We start from the raw sequence: 23192 nt of genomic DNA, 5'->3' as shown, positions 1-23192 counted from the left end.
TCATTTAACTTAAAATATTTTCTAATTTTCTTTGTAATTTCCTCTTTGATTCATGCCTTGCTTAGAATTATTTTATTTAACCCTCATATATTTGATTTTTTAATGTATATTATTATTACTTTCCAATGGACGTTTTGTATAATTTCAGTCTTTTAAAATTTATTGAGATACGCATTATCTCCCAGGATATGGTCTACATTCGTGATTAGACCATGTGCACTTGAAAAGAATATGTGTTCTGCCATTTTTGCATGTAGAGTTCTATTAATGTCATATAGTTAAAGTTGGTTGATAGTGTTGTTCGGCTCTTTTATGTCTACACTCATTTTTTGTCTAGTTCTATCAGTTGCTGAAAAGGGGTATTAAAAATATCCCATTGTAACTGTGGATTTGTCTTTGTCCCTGTAATTTTGTCAGTTTTAGCTTCATATATTTGGGGCTTTGCTATTATGTACATGTATTTGTATAACTGTTAAAACCTCCTGATAAATTATTCTTTTATTTCATTATGATACATGTTTCTTTATCTCCAGTAAGACTCTTTGTCTTGAAATTACTTTATCTGATATTAAAATAGCCTGTTCAGACTTCTTAGGCTTACTGTTTGCCTGGTAAATTTATTTCTGTCCATTTACTTTTGATCTATCTATGTTTTTTTTTTTTTTTTTTTTTTGCGATACACGGGCCTCTCACTGTTGTGGCCTCTCCCATTGCGGAGCACAGGCTCCGGATGCGCAGGCTCAGCGGCCATGGCTCACGGGCCCAGCCACTCCGCAGCATGTGGGATCTTCCCGGACCGGGGCACGAATGCGTGTCCCCTGCATTGGCAGGCGGACTCTCAACCACTGCACCACCAAGGAAGCCCTATCTATGTTTTTATATTTAAAGTTTCTCTCCTTTGGGCAGTACACATGGGATTTTGCTTTTTTTTTTTTTTTTGCGTTACGCGGGCCTCTCAATGTTGTGGCCTCTCCTGTTGCGGAGCACAGGCTCCGGACGCGCAGGCTCAGCGGCCATGGCTCACGGGCCTAGCCGCTCCGCGGCATGTGGGATCTTCCCGGACCGGGGCACGAACCCGCGTCCCCTGCATCGGCAGGCGGACTCTCAACTACTGCGCCACCAGGGAAGCCCTGCTTTTTTTTTTTTTTTTTTTAATTCTATTCTGTCAATCTTTGCCTTTTATTTGGAGAGTTTAGACCATTAATATTTAATGTAATTAATTATTGATATAGTTGACTTTAGGTCTACCATTTTATTGTCTTCTCTTTCCCTCTTTGTTTTTCATTCCTCTCTTACTCCTTTTCTACCTTCTCTTTAGATTATTCTTTAGTATTCCGTTTTAATGTAGCTATTGGACTTTTTGGCTATATCTTTTTGTATTAATTTTTAATGCCCTAGGGATTACAATATAGATAACCTACGCTTTCACAACCTACTTAGAGTTACTATTGTACTGCTTCACTTAAAATAGAGAAACCTTACAAACACACAGATGATTTTTTTTCCCCTCTGCTACATCCCACTCCCTCCTTTATGTTACAGCTCTTATGTATGTTATGGCTGCACACTTTGAAAACCTCACTATGCAGTATTATAATTTTTGCTGTCAACAGTCATACCTATTTTAAAGAAATTAAAGGAAAAAAATATGTTTACCTGTATATTTATTATTTCTGTTATTCTTCCTTCATTCCTGAAGATGCTACATTTCCTTTCAGGTTAAAGGACTTACTTTAGCATTTCTTATAAACTAGTCTACTAGGGATAAACTCTCTTTTTTTTTCCTTCCTCTGAGAATGTCTTTATTTTGCTTTCATTTTTAAAGGATGTTTTAGGGGAACATAGACTTCTGAGTAAAAGCTTATTTCCTTTTAGCATTTTCATGATGTTGTTCCACTGTCTTTTCACCATTATGATTTCTGATGACAAACCTTTGGTAATTCAAATTTTATTTCCCTTTATGTAGTATGTCATTTTTCTTTATCTGCTTTCAAGAATTTTTTTGTTTTTGTTTTTCAGCAGTTAGATTTGTTGTATCTAGTCTTTATTTTCTTTGAGTTTCTCCTCTTTGCAAAATGCTCAGCTTCTTGAATCTATAAATTTGTCTTTTACCAAATTTGGGATGCTTTCTGCCATTGTTTCTTAAAATATTCTGCTCTAGTTTCTGTCTTTTTCCCCGCTAAGATTCCAATGACAAAACTTTTGAGATTGTCCCACAAGTCTCTGATTGTTTTTTCTATTGTCAATTTGTTTCCTCTTTGTTCTTCAGGTTGGATAATTTTTATTGATCCATTTTCAAGTTCACAGACTCTTTTCTCTCTCATCTTCATTCATTTATTGAGCTGATCCAGGTGAATTTTATTTCACATACTGCATTGTTCAGTTTTTTTTTTTTTTTTTTTTTTTTTTTTGCGGTACGCGGGCCTCTCACTGTCGTGGCCTCTCCCGTTGCGGAGCACAGGCTCCGGACGCGCAGGCTCAATGGCCATGGCTCAGGGGGCCAGCCACTCCACGGCATGTGGGATCTTCCCGGACCGGGGCACGAACCCGTGTCCCCTGCATCGGCAGGCAGACTCTCAACCACTGCGCCACCAGGGAAGCCCTAGTTTTTAATTTACATTTGGCTCATTTTTTAAATAATTTCTCTTTGTCTTCTGAGAATTTTTTCCTGTTCAGTTCAACTGTGTTTGCCTTTACTTCATGGAGCATATTTATAATAGTTGCTTTAAGGTACTGTTGGATAATTATAACATGTGGATCATTTCACGGTTGGCATCTGTTAATTGTTTCTTCCCTTGAAATTTATCACATTTTCTTTTTGCATTGCTAACATTTTGGATTGTATCTTGTACATTATGAGTGTTTGTTTTGAAAACTCTGGGTCTTACCATAATTCTCTGGAGTGTTGATCTTTGTTTCTTTTAGCCGACTCTCAACCCGTTTAGCTTCAGATTGCAAATTTGGTCTTGCCTTTTGTGGGTGGTGGTTTTTAATTCTCAGAGACTTTGCTATGTTGGTATGGGTTTGTCTCATACCTGTGCAGCTCCAGAGCAAGCCTAAGACATACGTGGGCTTATAGGCAGGATTAGAGAATCCCTTTCTCCAATCTTTCTCCCTTCCAGGATTTTCTCCACATTCTCCAGCATGCAGGAGCCCCTTTCCCCAATTCCTGTGGCCAGAAAGATAGGGTTTCTCTTGGAGTTTTAACTTCTGTGTTGCTGCTCTCTGTATGCAGTGATTGCTTCCTGGCTTTAGAGCAAAGCTGTTAGAGAAAGGAGAAGAAAATAGCCAAGCCGGGAAGCTCACTATCCTGTGGGTCATTTTTCCAAGTTTGACTCCCCTCCACAATATGCTTTTGTTTCCTTTTCAGAGTCCTCAAATAATTTTTTTCTTTCTTTTTTTTTTTTTTTTGTATTTTGCCCAAAGTTTATAGTTGTAAACAGTGTGAAAGATAGACAGTATTTGGTTTATGCCACCATACTGGAATCAAAATTCCTTCTCTGGTTGCTTTTAAGATTTTTCTCTTTATTTTTGATTTTTAGCAATTTGACCATGCTCTTCCTAAATATGTTTTTTCTTAGTGTGTGTTTATCATGTGTTTGGTGTTCATTGAACTCCTTAGATATGTGTGATATAATTTTTGTTTAATTTCACACATTATGCCTTTACTTCCTCCAATATTATTTCAAACCTAGTCTCTCTCATTTCCTTCTGGGAATCCACTTATACACACATGAGGCTGCTTGATGTTGTCCCATGTTTGAAGGGTCAGCAAACTTGTTCTGTAATGGGCCAGATAGTAAATACTTTAGGCTTTGCAGGCTCTCTAGTCTCCCTTGCAATTATTGCAACTCTGTTGTTACAGCTTGAAAGCAGCCATAGGTAATATTTAAACAAATGAGCATGACTGTGTTCTAGTATAATTGTATTACAAAAATAGGTGGCAGGCTAGATTTGGACTGCAGGCCATAGTTTGCTGACTCCTGACGTGTAGACAGTAATAGTTGCTGGAGCTACGTTGTGAATATAGAGGTAAAATCAAAGAAGTGTAAAACACAGATATTGGCAATAACTAAAATGTGGGTGAACTGGACAAATTAGAATAAGGGTGTAGGAGAAGAGACTGAAAGATATGTTAGGACTGTATTACTATGTTCCTGTATTGCTTTATTTGACGACAGAAGTGATAGAGTTAAACTCTCAATTTATAAAAATGTCTATAGCAGTGCTATAAGGGATGAAAAGACATAGATCCCCAAAGCAGGGGTTCCTTTAAAGAAGCAATTGTAGTAGTTCTGACAAGTGATAATAAAACCTGAGAGAAGGCAATGGGAATAGATGAAATAGAACAGATCTGAGAGACATTTTGGTGTTAGAAAGATGATGAAAGAATGACAGGTATAGCAAGTGACTAGATGTCAAATACAGAAATAATAATGCCTTTCCTCTAGGTATTAAGGGAGGGAGGAAGAGCTAGTTTCTCAGGAGGCCATTTTTGACACCTTTCTCTCTACATTTTCTTTGTCGGTTACTTCAGTCAGTCCTCAGATTTCAGTAATTACCTAATTGTTTTGGACTTCTTGGTCTGTGGTTTGTAGCTAAAACCTTTCTCTTGGTCTCCTGACCTGTATTTTGAAAAGTCTCCTGCTAGGAGTCTCTCAATCCTGTCTCAAATATATTATGTACAATATATTCAGAGGCTCCTCATGAGCACTTACATACTGACTCTTTTCCTATAGGTCAGCTAAACAGAAGTCTGAGACATCATCTTGAAGTTGGCATTAAGAGATGATAATGACCTATCACACTCTCACTCCCACCTCCTTTTTTCAGAAGGCTGAGACAGTCACATTCAGTGGGAAAGTGAATTGAGGTTAGACGGAGAAGGGAGTACAGCATTTAGAAATTAGTGTTTAGAGGGAAAGAAGGAAGATGGTAGCTTGAGGAAGGGGACAAAGAATTAATCTGTCTTTTGGATAAGAGACACTGTAGCAGATGTTCTTAGTGTCCTAGCCGTATTTCTTTGGCTTTCATCTCGATATTGTCTACTTACATTTATGAATTTCTGCCTGAGAACTTTCTTACTGGCCATAGAGACATGCTTGGCCTGTGTGCAGGGCAAGCCAGAAATGCCAGGGAGTTAATGCTGTCAGAAAGGCTTTCAGCCACTGATGGATGGGGACGTGGTGGATAAATACCTTGTTTTCACATCTCTTCTTTGGGATAACTGAGCTGTGTTCTATACCATCCATTAGAGTTCTCCAGTAGGATCACACTCTGGTTGCCCATCAGGGTAACTGGCTTAATAATACACTCTTTCTTGACTGCCTTCCCTTCCCTATTTCACTTCTGATTTCCCCTATCAGTGTTTTTCCTGGATCACCTCTCAAACAACTACTTGTTCTTGAATCCTTAAATCATGTCTGCTTTTGGGGAAACACAAACCACAGTAGACACTTTAGCATGGTAATAAAAAGAATAAAATTTGTTTAGCACTTATTAATAGTAAGCATAACTGTAAGTGCCTCATAATCTAATGGGATAAGTCCTATTTTACAGGTGAGCCGACTGAGGCACAGAGCAGTTGATTAACCTTTCCAAGATCACAGAGCTAATAAATGACAGAGCCTGCATTTGAACCTATGCCGTATGTCTCTAAATTCTGTCCTCGTAAGCTGGTAGGCTAAGGGAGAAGAGCAGGAATAATGAGCGAAAAAGAGAGAGTGAGGACAATTAATGGAGGTGGGTGAAAGGAAGGTAAAGGAAGTAGTACATTCTAAATGACGTCCCTTTCAGCAATTAAGTAGAGGGTTAGATTATGTGCTCTGAGCTAAATGGGTGGGATTTTGAAGTGGCTTGAGAGGTGGTAGATTTTCATGGTGGATGTACCTTTATTGTCAGAGAACATAACTGGCTCTAGACCAGCATTCTGATGATGCTTGTGAACTCCCAGTAGCTATTATTAAGGTTGTTATAGCTTATTGAAAACAATGTAAGTTACCAATATAGAAATGAATATAAATTATGAACAGATAACTCTCATGAGAAGTAATATATGTGCTAAAGATTTAAGCGACAGGAAAAGGAAGAAAAAGGAGCTAATAAAGAAGACTGAGAAAGAATCATCATCAAGGGAGATGGAACACTAAAATAGAGGTTCTTCTAGAAGCTGAGGGTGGGGAGTATTTAAAGAAGTAGACTGTTTGATAGTATTCATATGTAGAAGAATATAAAGGATGAAGACTGAAGGTAAGGAATTCAGTAGGCAACAAGAAAGTTTGTGATGTTGAGAAGTCTCATACACTTGTAGGAGCTTGATGGTAGGGGATTGAAAAAGTTTGAGACAGTTGTTCCTCAAGAAGTTTAGTGATGAAGAGGGCGGAGGGATAGAGAATATTTAAACTCTTTTTTTAAATTGGAGGAGGCCAGTGGGCCTCTAGGGTTAGAAGCCATAGAAGACAGAGATTAAAGAGTGAACAAAGAAAGGGTGTAAGTGGTTGAGCAAAATCCCAAGGATGGTGAATGAGTTGGGGTCCAGTGTATGGTAGGAAGGGTATACTTGGATACGGTAAGTGCTGTCTCTTTTGGGATGGAGGGACTTGAAGGAGGAGATTTAAGTTTTGGAAGAGGTCTCAGGGGCATATTTTCACCCTTTTTATCTTTCTCTCTGAATTCTAGTAATTTTTTCTGATCTCTTCAAATTCTCTCTTCACCGTGTCTAATGCTGTAAAGTCACCTACTGAGTCTTTAGTTGCAGTTATAGTTTTCATGTCTAGAAGTGGGATTTGATTCTTTTTCAGATGTGCTGTATTCCCCATACCCTGCAGATATTTTAAAGCTAGTCTTTTTTTTTTTTTCTGTAAAGTTGGTAAGCATAGTTGTGTCCGAAGCTTTTATATGGAGTCTGTTTGTCCTTCTGTTTTCTTTTTCCGCTAGTTCTCACTCATGGTGCCTTATATCTTTGTGTGCCTGGTTGTTTGACTGCTAACTCTCATTACCCTTCTGGTGGCTCTCTTAGTCCTAGGATAAGTGGACTGTCTTCAGAAAGTTTTATAGTTGCTCCATGGCTTGAGTTTTGCTTGGCCACCTAGGCTCTGTGTACCTAGATTATAAATCTGCATGAGGCATGGTCTAATAAAGTCATAACTTTTCAGAGTCTTTTCCTCCCCTCACTCTCTACTCCCAGTCTCTCCCCCACTCTCTTTTTCTTATGCTGCTCTGCCCACTGCCAAGGTAACTTCATTTATAGTCCTTACCACTCCCACACCCTCCCATTCCTATCCCCAACCTAAAGACTTCCAAATAAAATGAAGGGACTGAAGATATATAGGGAATTGTTTGCCTCTCTCTCCCAGATCAACTTGAACTGTTAAAATCTCTGTTCTTATTACTAATTATCAGCCTAGGTTAAGTAAATAAAAGTTTTCTACTTAGTAATCAGACTACTATCCCTCCCTAATTTATTCAGTGTTGCATGAACACAGTGAGAGTATCATTACATTAATTACACAGGAGAAATGTCTGGCTTCTATAGAAAAACTTCAGTTTACATATGGTGTTTTACAAATTAATTGATTTTTTTAAATTGGTCTTCTATTTACTGACCTTGATAATTTATTTATTAATTCTTTATTTGTGGATTATTTTGCATTTCCTATAAACATGGTTATGTTGTCTACAAATAAAAATGCTTTACTTTTTCCTTTTCAACCATTATGACTTTTGTTTCTTTTGCTTGACTTACTGACTTCCTGTGCAGTATTAAATAGAAATGGTGACAATGTAAGTTCTTGTGTTTTTTTCCCATTCTTAGTGGAAGTATTTAATTTTTCATCATCAAGTATAATTAAGTATAATGTTAGCTGTAGGGTTTTTGTTGATAATCTTAATTAGATTAAGTAGCTTCCCTTCTTTTCCTACTTAATGAGGCATTTCATCACAAATGATTGTTGAGTTTTATAAAATGACATTTCTGCTTCTGTTGAAATAATAATATTTTTCCGCTTATTCCTCTTATTCAGAATAAGGGGAAACATTTAAAAAATAAATTTTGCATTTTATTTATTATCCTTTTTTTTTTTTTTTTTTTTTTTTTTTTTTTTTTAATGCGTTACGCGGGCCTCTCACTGTTGTGGCCTCTCCCGTTGCGGAGGACAGGCTCCGGACGCGCAGGCTCAGCGGCCATGGCTCACGGGCCCAGCCGCTCCGCGGCATGTGGGATCCTCCCAGACCGGGGCACGAACCCGTGTCCCCTGCATCGGCAGGCGGACTCCCAACCACTGCGCCACCAGGGAAGCCCTATTATCCTTTTTATATGTTGATGGACACTGAAATCATTTTTAGGTCAATGGCTTTTTTTCTTCATAATTTTTGTATTGAGATATGAAATTCACATACCATAAAATAGACCTTTTCAAAGTATATCATTCAATTATTTTTAACATATTCACAACTTTGTGCAACCAGAACATTTTTATTCACTCCCCAAATAAATCCCATATCCTCTTGTAGTCACTCTCCGTCTCCTTTCCGTCAGCCCCTAGCAACCAGTAATCAGCTTCCTGTTTCTATGGATTTGCCTATCTGGACATTTATATAAATGGAGTCATACCATCTGTGATCTTTTGTGGACTTTGCTTCTTTCGCTTAGCATAATGTTTTCAAGTTTTATCCATATCGTAGCATGTGTCTACTGCATTCTTTTTTATGGCTGAATAATATTCTATTATATGGATGTGCCACACGTTGTTTAATCCATTCATCAGTTCATGAACATTTCGATTGTTTCTACTTTTTGCCTATGTAGTATTTTTGTTTCTATGTTCATGGGAGATACTGGCCTGAAATTTTCTTATTTTGAAATATCCTTTTCAGACTTTGGTATCAGAATTATGCTAACCTCACAAAATGAGTTGGGAAATGTTTCTTCTTTTTATAGTCTCTGGAAGAGTTTGTCTAAGACTGATATTGTTTGAAAGACTGTACCAGTGAATTCTTTTAAGTGTTTGAAGGAATTCTCTGGTAAAGCCATCTGAGTCTAGAGGGTTTTTTTTTTTTGTGGGAAGGTTTTGACTAGGGATTCAATTTCTTTAACAGATATGACTACTCAGATATTGTGTTTTTTCCTTGTTTAGTGTCAAGAAGTTATATTTTTACAAGGAATTTGTCCTTTTATTTAAGTTGTGAAATGTATGGGCAGTGTCTGTAATTATGTCCCCTTTCTAATTTATTTCTCATATGGGTAACTTGTGGTTTTATTTTTTCCTGACCAATCTTTCTAGAGGTTTATTAGATTTATTAATCTTTTCAGAGAATCAGTTTTGACTCCTTGATTTCCTTTATTGAATGGGTACTTCCTGTTTCATTGATATCTGCTCTTATTTTTATTTTTCTACTTTCTACTTTTATTTTTAAAATTTATTTATTTATTTGGCTGTGCCGGGTCTTAGTTGTGGCATGCGGGATCCTTAGTTGCGGCATGCAGGATCTTTAGTTGCAGCATGTGGACTCTACTTGCGGCATGCAAACTCTTAGTTGCGGCATGTGGGGTCTAGTTCCCTGACCAGGGATTGAACCTGGGCGCCTGCATTGGGAGCATGGAGTCTTAGCCACTGGACCATCAGGGAAGTCCCATCTCCTTCTACATTCTTTACATTGAATTTGCTCTCATCTTTCTAGCTAAAGTTGTAAGCCTACATCATTTACTTTCAAGCTTTCTTTTTTCATTGTATGCATTTGTATGCGGAAAGCTATATATTTCCTCAAAGTACTGCTTCAGTGACATGCCACAAGTTTTGATATGTCATATTTAATTTTTATTCCATTGAAAATATTTTCTAATTTCCATTGTAAGTCTCTATTATAGCTCTTTGACCCATAGGTTATTTAGAAATCTGTTTTTTTAGATTTTAAAACATTTGAGAATTTCTTAGTTTTTTTTCTGTTGTTGGTTTATAGTTTAATTTTTCTTTGATCATTGTCCTTGGAAACATGTTGAGCCTTGGTCTGTTGTCTAGCATATCATCTATTTTGGTAAATATTCTATCTGCCTTAAAAAAGAATGTGTATTCTGCAGTTGTTGGATGTAGTTTTCTATGTACGTCAGTTAGATCAAGTTGATTAATCATGTTTTTACATTTTCCTGCATTCATGCTGTTTTGTCCTCTACTTGTTGTATCAGTTAGATAGAAGTATGTTAAAATCTGATTTTTTTGACTGTGGATTTGTCTTTTCTTTTTTTACGTCTCTCAGTTTTGCTTTATATATGTTGAAGCTATGCTTTTGTTATTAGATTCATTCGCATTTAGGATTTTTGTGTCTTCCTATTGAATTGACCCTTTCAGCATTATGAAATGTTCTGCTTATCTCTAATAACACTTCTAGCCTTAAAAATTACTTTGTCAAATATTAATATAGCCACACCAGCTTTTTTTGGGAGGCCGGTGAGTGTGTACAAGATATATCTTCTGCAGTCCTTTTACTTTTAGTCTGTGTCCTTTCATTTAAAATTTTGACATAGCAATTTTTAAAGGAAGACCTTTCTTTGGTATTTCTTGTAGTGTTGGTATATTGACAAGGAATTGTGTCAACTTTTGTGGATCTAAAATTATCTCTATTTTTGTCTTCATTAAAAAAAATTTTTTTTTTGATGTGGACCATTTTTAAAGTCTTTATTGAATTTGTTACAATATTGCTTCTGTTTTTATGTTTTGGTTTTTTGGCTGCGAGGCATGTGGGATCTTAGCTCCCCGACCAGGGATCAAACCCTCACCCCCTGCATTGTAAGGCAAAGTCTTAACCACTGGACCGCCAGGGAAGGCCCTGTCTTCATTTTGAAAGGATATATTTGATAGATATATATAATTCTAGGTTGCTAATCCCCCCTATTCTCCACCCCTCAGCACTTTCAACACAAAGAACAGAAGGTATCAATCTTATTGTTTCTTCAAATATATCTTTTCTTCTCTGGCTGCTTTTAAAATTTTCTTTCTATCCTTTGTTTCAGCAATTTGACTGTGCCAAGCATCTGGTGTGCCTAGGTGTGGTTTTCTTTGCATTTTCCTGCTTGAGAGTTCCTTGAATTTCTTGAATCTCTGGGTTGACTTCTTTCCTTACTTTTGTAAAATTATCATCAATTATTTCCTCACCTGTTGCTTTTGTTCCGTTCTCATTTTCTCTCTCTTTCTGAGATTACAATTGCATGAATATGAGACGATTTGACTGTGTCCTGCATGTTTCATACTCTCTTTTTTGTTCATCACATTATTTTCTCTGTGGGAGAGTTTGGATATTTTTTCTTGGCCTGTCTGCAAGTCAGTGAATTCTGTTTTCCTCTGGTCTATTCTGCTTATTAGAGTCTTTTGACAAGTTCTTAATTTCAGATATTGATTTTTCTGTTCCAGGAAATACACTTGGCTTTTAAAGAAATTTTTTTTTGTTGAAAATTACATCATTTCATCCATTTTGTTCAACTTTGCATCTATGTCAGGTCCTTGCCTCCCAATGTCAGTCTGGGTTATCTTGAGTCTGTCTGATTGTCTGGTTTTCTCTTGATTATCTGTCTATCACATTATTTTGCTTCTTTGGATGTCTCTTAATATGTTTACTTTATGCCTAACATTATGTGTAAAAGAACAGTTAATTTATTTCAGATGATATTTTCTTCCAGAAAGGTTTGTTCTTTATTGTGCTAGACAGATAGCGTGAGGTGTTGGCTACCTCAGTCCAAATCAGAGATAAAGTCGATTCCTCCATCTGCTGAGATTCTGTCTTCTAAAACTGGGCAACTATGGGAAATCGACCCTGCTCTTTTGGCCCAGCCTCCCTATCTTTCTTCAGTGCCCCACCACTAAGCAGATGTACTATTAGATGTCCTGGCCACATATTCGGAGCTTTTCTAGATTCCAGTCTGTCATTCCAGCCCATGCAGACATCTATAAAGCACCCGAGTTTTTGGTTTCCTTTAGTGAGCTCAATCCTCACTTGTACCCAAACTCTGCAAATGCCCTCATGCAAGAAAATGCCAGCGATCTCCGCTCAACTTGGAAGTGCTCTTCCATCTCTGGATTTTTACTTCATCCAATCCTCAGTTGCTTCCAGATCTTTCTATATTAGTCTAGTTTTTGAAGGAAAAACAATGGTTGCTTCTATCTGGTATCTTACTTTAGTAAAATAAAAGTGAAAGTCAGGAGTTTTTCTTGGCAGAAAGAAAGGCAGGTAATTTTAAGGGTGCTTATTGATATAAGCATAGTGATATTCTGAATATTTTTATCTGTGTTGCATAACAATTTTTTTCCCTTCTGATATGAGCCTGTATATCAAAATATACTCTATGTCAAGGGTCAACAAACTATGGTCCACAGACCAAATCCGACTCAGTTCCCTTTTTTGTATGGCCTGTGAACTAAGAATGGTTCTTACATTTTAAAAATACATACATACATAAATAGCTATATAAATAAAAGGAGAAAAATATTTTGTGACACATGAAAATTGTATGAAATTCAAATTTCAATATCCAGAAATTACAATCGGATTGTAATACAGCCACATTCATCTATTTTTGTGTTGTCTATGGCTGCTTTCATGCTAACAGATGAGTAATTGCAACAGAGATCTTATGGCCCACAAAGTATAAAATATCTATTATCTGTCCCTTTATAGAAATAAATTTGCCTATTCCTGTCTTAGATCATAGACTCAGGAATTTTTCATTTCTCATTTTTAAGGGAAATTGAACAAAAGACTGAAACCCTCTTATTCCATAAGTTCTTTGAATTTTGAGTTATTTAAATACTAGCATTTTAGAGTTGGAAGGGACCTCAGAGATAATCTCTTTTATCTCTTTATTTTGCAAATGAAGAGACAGATTTAGAGTCAGAGAAGTTTTAAATTAAATTATGGCTAATTTTTGTTTTGTTAGAAAATAGACTCAGTAATAAGTTGATATAGAAACTAATGATCTATATCACAGAACAACTTGCAAAATTCATTTGTTCTTATTACAGAAGTATTTGGTTTTACTAAACAGTGGTAGCTATTAAGAGAATTTCTTCTTTGGAATTTTTAAAGTAAATATTTTAAAATAAATATTTAGAGCATGTTAATAACCTTTGCCTTTCATTACCACCCATAATTCTTTCAAATCTCATGGGTATGAGGTTTTTTTTTATGAGAAGACTAAAAATCTTATAGGACCAATTCCAGACATTCTTCATTAAGCTCCTATTGATTTAGGATTTAAAGTCCTAAATCATCAGAAATTCCACGGTGAAATTTTAATGTGTAAGACTTGTTTCTAGAGTTTTTCTTTTATCTCTCCATCCTCAGAAACCATGAAAAGTTTATTTAAGCTTAGTTTTGAAATGCAGTCATATAGTGGGATGTTATATTACTAAAAAATAGCATTTTTATTTTCTAATGTTGAATACAGATTTTCTACATATAATTTTTAGCTTATTACTAGCTCTTTTGGATAACTCTCTACTTCTAAAACAGCCAAATCAACAAAAAACACAGTAAAATCAATTTGTGGGGATTTGGGGAAAGCTGATTTTTCAGTTGATCTGTATGCAGGATTTGGTGGGTCCAGATTCATTAAAATTGTGCCAAATTAAATTAATTTTAATTAAACTAATTAAATGCCAAATGCATAAAAAGAAATATTTTAGGAATATGTATAAAGTCATTTGAACTTTAAGAAGGTCTGTTAAACAAAACAGACGAAAGTATTGTTATATGCTTTGGAAAATTTAAGTCCGTGATAAGTAGGCTTCAGGAAATTCATCTTAATTTATATTTATAAATTCTGTTTCTCGGAAGATTGGTTTTGAATGAACCTTCGTGCTTTTCTAAATTGTATAGAAAGGGCTAACCTTTTAGCATTTACATATTCCTTTTGCTCAAATAACTGATTTCACTTAAGTAAACTTTTAGTATAAAGGAAAGTTGGTTTCCTAAACCACACATGAAAAATACTCATTGCTTTTCATCAACTTGTTTATTCACCTGATATTTCTTGAACATCCATGATGTGTCAGGCACTGATGCAGGTGCTGAAAGGGAAAATGTTGAAATAAATATTTTTTGCTCATAGTTGAATATATTATGTGAGGAGGTATATCTGTTCATGTGTAGCATTTGATACTATTACTCTCTTTCTCTTTTCTTTTGTAGCATGCTATCTTGGGGAAATCCCATCTACATACATGATTTTCATTACCTCCTTTGCACCAAAATCTGAGTAAAATACTCCCATGGATAATTCCTTAATGGACATTTCTGGCTAGATATCCTTTATTTTATTTAATTTTATTTATTTATTTATTTATTTTACATCTTTATTGAAGAATAATTGCTTTACAATGGTGTGTTCGTTTCTGCTTTATAACAAAGTGAATCATTTATACATATACATATGTTCCCATATCTCTTCCCCCTTGTGTCTTCCTCCCTCCCACCCTCCCTATCCCAACCCTCTAGGTGGTCACAAAGCACCGAGCTGAAATCCCTGTGCTATGCAGCTGCTTCCCACTAGCTATCTATTTTACATTTGGTAGTGTATATATGTCCATGCCACTCTCTCACTTTTCACATCTTACCCTTCCCCCTCCCCATATCCTCAAGTCCATTCTCTAGTAGGTCTGTGTCTTTATTCCTGTCTTACCCCTAGGTTCTTCATGACATTTTTTTTCTTAAATTCCATATATATGTGTTAGCATATGGTATTTGTCTTTCTCTTTCTGACTAACTTCACTCTGTATGACAGACTCTAGGTCCATCCACGTCATTACAAACAGCTCAATTTCATTTCTTTTTATGGCTGAGTAATATTCCATTGTATATATGTGCCACATCTTCTTTATCCATTCATCCGATGATGGACAATTAGGTTGTTTCCATCTCCCGGCTATTGTAAATAGAGCTGCAATGAACATTTTGGTACATGACTCTTTTTGAATTATGGTATTCTCAGGGTATATGCCCAGTAGTGGGATTGCTGGGTCATATGGTAGTTCTATTTGTAGTTTTTTAAGGAACTTCCATACTGTTCTCCTTAGTGGCTGTACCAATTCACATTCCCACCAGCAGTGCAAGAGTGTTCACTTTTCTCCACACCCTCTCCAGCATTTATTGTTTCTAGATTTTTTGATGATGGCCATTCTGACTGGTGTGAGATGAGATCTCATTGTAGTTTTGATTTGCACTTCTCTAATGATTAATGATGCTGAGCATCCTTTCATGTGTTTGTTGGCAGTCTGTATATCTTCTTTGGAGAAATGTATATTTAGGTCTTCTGGCCATTTTTGCATTGGGTTGTTTGTTTTTTTTGTTATTGAGCTGCATGAGCTGCTTGTAAATTTTGGAGATTAATCCTTTGTCAGTTGCTTCATTTGCAAATATTTTCTCCCATTCTGAGGGTTGTCTTTTGGTCTTGTTTACGGTTTCCTTTGCTGTGGAAAAGCTTTGAAGTTTCATTAGGTCCCCTTTGTTTATTTTTGTTTTTATTTCCATTTCTCTAGGAGGTGGGTCAAAAAGGATCTTGCTGTGATTTATGTCATGGAGTGTTCTGCCTATGTTTTCCTCTAAGAGTTTGATAGTTTCTGGCCTTACATTTAGGTCTTTAATCCATTTTGAGCTTATTGTTGTGTATGCTGTTAGGGAGTGATCTAATCTCATACTTTTACATGCACCTGTCCAGTTTTTCCAGCACCACTTATTGAAGAGGCTGTCTTTTCTCCATTGTATACTCTTGCCTCCTTTATCAAAGATAAGGTGACCCTATGTGCATGGGTTTATCTCTGGGCTTTCTATCCTGTTCCATTGATCTATCTCTCTGTTTTTGTGCCAGTACCATACTGTCTTGATTACTTTAGCTTTGTAGTATAGTCTGAAGTAAGGGAGCCTGATTCCTCCAGCTCTGTTTTTTGTTCTCAAGATTGCTTTGACTCTTCTGGGTCTTTTATGTTTCCATACAAATTGTGAAATTTTTTGTTCTAGTTCTGTGAAAAATGCCAGTGGTAGTTTGATAGGGATTGCATTTAATCTGTAGATTGCTTTGGGGAGTAGAGTCATTTTCACAATGTTGATTCTTCCAATCCAAGAACATGGTATATCTCTCCATCTATTTGTATCATCTTTAATTTCTTTCATCAGTGTCTTATAATTTTCTGCATACAGGTCTTTTGTCTCCTTACGTAGGTTTATTCCCAGATTTATTTTCTTTTTGTTGCAGTGGTAAATAGGAGTGTTTTCTTGATTTCACTTTCAGATTTTTCATCATTAGTGTAAAGGAATGCCAGAGATTTCTGTGCATTAATTTTGTATCCTGCTACTTTACCAAATTCATTGATTAGCTCTAGTAGTTTTCTGGTAGCATCTTTAGGATTCTCTATGTATACTATCATGTCATCTGCAAACAGTGACAGCTTTACTCCTTTTCCGATTTGGATTCCTTTTATTTCCTTTTCTTCTATGATTGTTGTGGCTAAAACTTCCAAAACTACGTTGAATAAGAGTGGTGAGAGTGGGCAACCTTGTCTTGTTCCTGATCTTAGTGGAAATGGTTGCAGTTTTTCACCATTGAGGACAATGTTGGCTGTGGGTTTTTCATATATGACCTTTATTATGTTGAGGAAAGTTTCCTCTATGCCTACTTTCTGCAGGGTTTTTATCATAAATGGGTGTTGAATTTTGTCGAAAGCTTTCTCTGCATCTATTGAGATGATCATATGGTTTTTCTCCTTCAGTTTGTTAATATGGTGTATCACGTTGATTGATTTGCGTATATTGAAGGATCCTTGCATTCCTGGAATAAACCCCAATTGATCATGGTGTATGAGCCTTTTAATGTGCTGTTGGATTCTGTTTGCTAGTATTTTGTTGAGGATTTTTGCATCTATGCATCTATATTCATTTTGCATCTATGTTCAGTGATAACTGGCCTGTAGTTTTCTTTCTTTGTGACCTCCTTGTCTGGTTTTGGTATCAAGGTGATGGTGGCCTCGTAGAATGAGTTTGGGAGTGTTCCTCCCTCTGCTATATTTTGGAAGCGTTTGAAAAGGACAGGTGTTAGCTCTTCTCTAAATGTTTGATAGAATTCGCCTGTGAAGCCATCTGGTCCTGGGCTTTTGTTTGTTGGAAGATTTTTTAATCACAGTTTCAATTTCAGTGCTTGTGATTGGTCTGTTCATATTTTCTATTTCTTCCTGATTCAGTCTTGGCAGGTTTTGCATTTCTAAGAATTTGTCTATTTCTTCCAGGTTGTCCATTTTATTGGCATAGAGTTGCTTGTAGTATTCTCTCATGATCTTTTGTATTTCTGCAGTGTCAGTTGTTACTTCTCCTTTTTCATTTCTAATTCTGTTGATTTGAGTCTTCCTTTTTTTCTTGTTCAGTCTGGCGAATGGTTTATCAATTTTGTTTATCTTCTCAAAGAACCAGCTTTTTGTTTCATTGATCTTTGCTGTTGTTCCCTTCATTTCTTTTTCATTTATTTCTGACCTGGTTTTTATGATTTCTTTCCTTCTGCTAACTTTGGGGTTTTTTTGTTTCTCTAGTTGCTTTAGGTGCAAGGTTAGGTTGTTTTATTCGAGATGTTTCCTGTTTCTTAAGGTAGGATTGTATTGCTATAAACTTCCCTCTTAGAACTGCTTTTGCTGCATCCCATAGGTTGTGGGTCATCGTGTCTCCATTGTCATTTGTTTGTAGCTGTTTTTTGATTTCCTCTTTGATTTCTTCAGTGATCGGTTGGTTATTAAGTAGTGTATTGTTTAGCCTCCATGTGTTTGTATTTTTTACAGATCTTTTCCTGTAATTGATAATCTAGTGTCATAGCGTTGTGGTCAGAAAAGATACTTGATACAATTTCCATTTTCTTAAATTTACCAAGGCTTGATTTGTGACCCAAGATATGATCTATCCTGGAGAATGTTCCATGAGCACTTGAGAAAAATGTGTATTCTGTTGTTTTTGGATGGAGTGTCCTATAAATATCAATTAAGTCCATCTTGTTTAATGTATCATTTAAAGCTTGTGTTTCCTTATTTATTTTCATTTTGGATGATCTGTCCATGGGTGAAAGTGGGGTGTTAAAGTCCCCTACTATGAATGTGTTACTGTCGATTTCCCCTTTTATGGCTGTTAGTATTTGCCTTATGTATTGAGGTGCTCCTATGTTGGGTGCATAAATATTTACAATTGTTATATCTTCTTCTTAGATCGATCCCTTGTTCATTATGTAGTGTCCTTCTTTCTCTCTTATAATAGTCTTTATTTTAAAGTCTATTTTGTCTGATATAAGAATTGCTACTCCAGCTTTCTTTTGGTTTCCATTTGCATGGAATATCTTTTTCCATTCCCTTACTTTCAGTCTGTATGTGTCTCTAGGTCTAAAGTGGGTCTCTTGTAGACAGCATATATATGGGTCCTGTTTTTGTATCCATTCAGCCAGTCTGTGTCTTTTGGTGGGAGCATTTAATCCATTTACATTTAAGGTAATTATTGATATGTATGTTCCTATTCCCATTTTCTTAATTGTTTTGGGTTTGTAATTGTAGGTCTTTTCCTTTTCTTGTGTTTCTTGCCTAGAGAAGTTCCTTTAGCATTTGTTGTAAAGCTGGTTTGGTGGTGCTGAACTCTCTCAGCTTTTGCTTGTCTGTAAAGGTTTTAATTTCTCCATCAAATCTGAATGAGATGCTTGCTGGGTAGAGTAATCTTGGTTGCAGGTTTTTCTCCTTCATCACTTTAAGTATGTCCTGCCAGTCCCTTCTGGCTTGCAGAGTTTCTGCTTTAAGATCAGCTGTTAACCTTATGGGGATTCCCTTGTGTGTTATTTGTTGTTTTTCCCTTGCTGCTTTTAATACGTTTTCTTTGTATTTAATTTTTGACAGTTTGATTAATATGTGTCTTGGCGTATTTCTCCTTGGATTTATCCTGTATCGGACTCTCTGTGCTTCCTGGACTTGATTAACTATTTCCTTTCCTATATTAGGGAAGTTTTCAACTATAATCTCTTCAAATATTTTCTCAGTCCCTTTCTTTTTCTCTTCTTCTTCTGGAACACCTATAATTCGAATGTTGGTGCGTTTAATGTTGTCCCACAGGTCTCTGAGACTGTCCTCAATTCTTTTCATTCTTTTTTCTTTATTATGCTCTGTAGTAGTCATTTCCACTATTTTATCTTCCAGGTCACTTATCCGTTCTTCTGCCTCAGTTATTCTGCTATTGATCCCATCTAGAGTATTTTCAATTTCATTTATTGTGGTGTTCATCATTGCTTGTTTCATCTTTAGTTCTTCTAGGTCCTTGTTAAATGTTTCTTGCATTTTATCTATTCTGTTTCCAAGATTTTGGATCATCTTTACTATCATTATTGTGAATTCTTTTTCAGGTAAACTGCCTATTTCCTCTTTATTTGTTAGGTCTGGTGGGTTTTTATCTTGCTCCTTCATCTGCTGTGTGTTTCTCTGTCTTCTCATTTTGCTTATCTTACTGTGTTTGGGGTCTCCTTTTTGCAGGCTCCAGGTTCGTAGTTCTCGTTGTTTTTGGTGTCTGTCCGCAGTGGCTAAAGTTTGTTCAGTTGGTTGTGTAGGCTTCCTGGTGGAGGGGACTGGTGCCTGTGTTCTGGTGGATATGGATCCATCCTTGCCCCTCTGCTTATTTTTCTCTCTAAGTAAGGCTGGTAGCTATAGCTCTGAACTTCCTTCTCTTCTCCCTGTCCTCTCTCCTTCCTCCCATTTTCTCTGTCTCTCAAAGTACTGTTGAGTACTTTGTTTCAGGTACCTTTCTGAGCACAGAGGCTGGAGCAGTGAACAAGAATGATTTGGCCTCTGCTCTCTTGGAGCTTACAGCTTGGTGAGTGATGCATTAAACAAGTAATTCCAAACATACAGTTGTAGGTTACACAATGAGACACAAGTATAAGATGAAATGAGAACGGATGTTAGGGAAACTAGACTAGTCTGGGATACTCCTGAATAAGTGACACTTATACTGGGACCTCAAAGATGAATAGGGGTTAGCAAGAGATGTGGGGTAGAATTCTCGGAAGAGGGAGAAAAAGCCCCTTAGAAAAAGCTGCTAAGGAGCTTATTAGCAGGTTCAAACAATGGAATAAATAGTCCTTGTGGCTGGAATGTGATGAACAAGTTGGAGAAGGATGCAAAACGAGGTGGGAGAGACTGGTGGAAGTCAGATGTTAGTAGAGGATCTTTTAAACCACGTCAGTGCTTTTGGTCTTTATCTAAGAGAACTGAGAATATATTAATAGAGTTTATAGTGGGAGAATTACCTATTCGTTTGTTTTTTAAAAGTTGACTTTAGTGCTTATATGAAAAATGGATTGAAGAGGGGCAGACGTGGATGTGCAGAAATGAAGCTTTTTTATGAAGCTTTCGCAGTGGTCCAGGCAGGAGGTAGGGGTTACTTACATTATTAGCATATCAGCAGTAGAGGTGATGTAGATAGATTCAAGAACTGCTTGCAAGATATAATTGATAAGATTTTGTGATTTTTTTAGTTTAAAGTATGAAGCTGAAGATAGTGTCAAGGATAAATTTTTCATATGCTTGTTCATGTGTATTTTGTTGACGTTTTAGTGTCTTGAAGTCAAACATTTTCAAAATCGAACTCATTTTTTCCTTCTGCAAACTAATTCTTCCCCTTGACTTCCCTGCTTTGTGAATGACATCCCTACCTCCAAGTGACCTAGCCTTACGACTTTTTTATTTGGTCACAACTTCCACTACATTAGTTACCAAGTGTTAAGGACCTGACCTCTGTAACATCTGGAGTCTCTCCCTTCTCCTCCTCCGCAAATCCTTCCCTTTTCCTCTTCCTCCTCCTCCTCCGCTTCACCTTTTGTCTTTGTTATAGCAGTAGCATCCTTTTGCTGGATCCTTAAACTATGCTTTTCATCCAGGTCTCTGAGCTCCTTGAGGAAAAGAACTGTCCTTTCCATCTTATGTCTTACGTACCTAGCAGTGTGCACTTCAGCATGGTAGATATAAAAAAGTATTAAATGAGATGAAAATACATTTTCCTCGATTTGGGTTTCTTCCATTAATTCTTAGCCACATTAAAAACTTTTCTCAAAGTCATTCAGGGGCTTCCTTTTTCTTAAAGAATAATTTGGTCTTAGGGCTGTGATGTTATGAAAAACTGGCTGCTGGATATGAGAAGTGTATGAGTTGGAGTTTTCCTGTAGTAATTTAGTAAAAATGGACTCCTGACCCTTTTTGCACTGTAGCCCTGACTACTACAAAGAGCACATTTTTCTGGGAAGGGAACATAACTGGTATTTATTAGCAGCCCCACTTTTGAATAAAGTTTTAAAAATTTCATTTGATGGCTTTTTACAATTTTATAAAAGTATTTGCAGAATTCACGTTTAAAAAATAATTTAATGTGTATTTCTTAGCCATCCAGTATTTTGCTGTCATGTCAATAGCTATATTGTATGTTAGTATCTTATATGTACATCTAGAGTATATTGTTTCATAGAAAGTTTATACAAGAATTATTCATCTGTTTTGGAAGTACCTATTTTTAATAGCTTTATATGTTCTAAAATATGAACTTCCATAATTCTTTTATTCTCCTTTTTTTTTTACATTTTTAGGAATAAGAAAATTTTAAATAAGAAGAAGTTGAAAAGAAAACAGAAGAGCAAATCAAAAGTGAAGACAAGAAGCAAGGTAAAACTGTTAGCAATTTATAGGGAGTAAGGACTTTTTTATTAATTTGAATAAAAATGCCAAAATTAAAAAGGTAATTTTAATTTTGGTAAGAGGTACAAACTACTATGTGTAAAATAAACAAGCTGCAAAGATACATAGTACAATATAGGGAATATAGCCAATATTTTATAATAACTATAAGTGGAATATAACCTTTAAAAATTGTGAATCACTGTGTTGTACACCTGAAACTTGTATAATATTGTACATCAACTATACCTCAATAAGAAAAATAAGGTATGAGTATAATTAGCAAACCATTTTATTTCTGTGTGCTAAAGTAATTTTTAAAAACCCCTTATTATTTGGTCACCCTGTTTAGTTTCATCTTTTTGGCATTTTTTTGACCAGCAACCTGGAAGTTATTATCCGGGTGCTGAAAATTATTTATTCTTGTTTTCTTTGATCAATCCTTTGGGGGAAGGTATATATTTCTCTTCTCTTTTTTCACTCTGACTACATGTACTGGAAACTGAGTAAAATTGGCTTGTGAGTTGGGACTTGGATTTGGGTTTGTCTCATACCTATGCATACATTATGAATTAGAGAGTATCTTGGTGCATCTATAGACTTTTGACTGTTCTGAGCTTCTTTAGATTGTTGGTGGCTGTACAAAGAAAAGGCAATAGAGAATATTTGAATTAGGTGGTACCTTAGAGATCAAGGATCTGTTCTTCTACCCAATGCAGATATCTTCTCTATAAAATCCATCTAGTTTTTTCTTAGACATTTTCAGGGACCAGATACAGCTTTTTGTAAAAGAATCTCTTTTCTAATGAACAGTAGTAAGAAGCTTAGACAGGAGGAAGAAAGCAATCATACTTGTGATTTCTGAAGAGCTCTACTTTTGGTTATAGAAACAGTCACTTAGCTTGGGTTGTATATCATATTTAAGTTCTAGAGACAATTGTTTCCTGCACTTTTTAATGAGTATTTTTGCTCTTGTAACTGAGAGAAATCTCCTTTAAAGTAGTGAACCAAAAATAGAAGGATAAGGCTTGGAATTGATCAGTTGGACCCAGGGATTATAATAATGTCATCAAATCTTCTTGCTTCTCCTTTCCTCTGAGTGTGGGTTTATTGCCTGTGGCTGAGGACTAAGGCTGCTGGCAGCTCCAGCTTTATTTTCTTTAAGCAAAAGGCGATTTCTTCTACTAGTTGTGGCAGAAAATCTTGGATAGGGTTTTTGATTGACCTGCAGCATTCACTTTGACCTGGAAGGTGGGGTACTTTGATTGGTTAGACTGAGTTATGTTTGTAACCTTGTGATGGACTATAGGTGAGCACCCTGATTAGCAGGCTATGTGGAATGGGAGGGGTGGTTGCCCTAAGGGAAATGTTGCTGGGTGGAAGATAAATAATATATGTTCAGTATATCATGTCGTACTACTGCTTTGGGGACAGAAGAGGGAAGTGGAAAGCATTCTTACTATACTTAGTATATGAAAACCTTTA

General features: G+C 36.2%; 1 protein-coding gene across 1 annotated transcript in view; it reads left to right on the top strand.

Moving 5' to 3' along the window:
- The window catches only part of MYCBP2 (MYC binding protein 2), a 272456-nt gene that overhangs the window by 12180 nt on the left and 237084 nt on the right, over window positions 1-23192 (top strand). Inside the window, exon 2 of the mRNA XM_065896124.1 lies at window positions 21620-21695. Coding sequence (XP_065752196.1) covers window positions 21620-21695 — 76 coding nt within the window. The remainder of the gene's footprint in view (window positions 1-21619; window positions 21696-23192) is intronic.

This window comes from Phocoena phocoena, chromosome 18, assembly GCF_963924675.1.
Source record: "Phocoena phocoena chromosome 18, mPhoPho1.1, whole genome shotgun sequence".
In the NCBI taxonomy this organism is placed as follows: domain Eukaryota; kingdom Metazoa; phylum Chordata; class Mammalia; order Artiodactyla; family Phocoenidae; genus Phocoena; species Phocoena phocoena.
The sequence above is the reverse complement of the archived record's forward strand: the minus strand, read 5'-3'. Positions and strand labels throughout refer to the sequence as shown.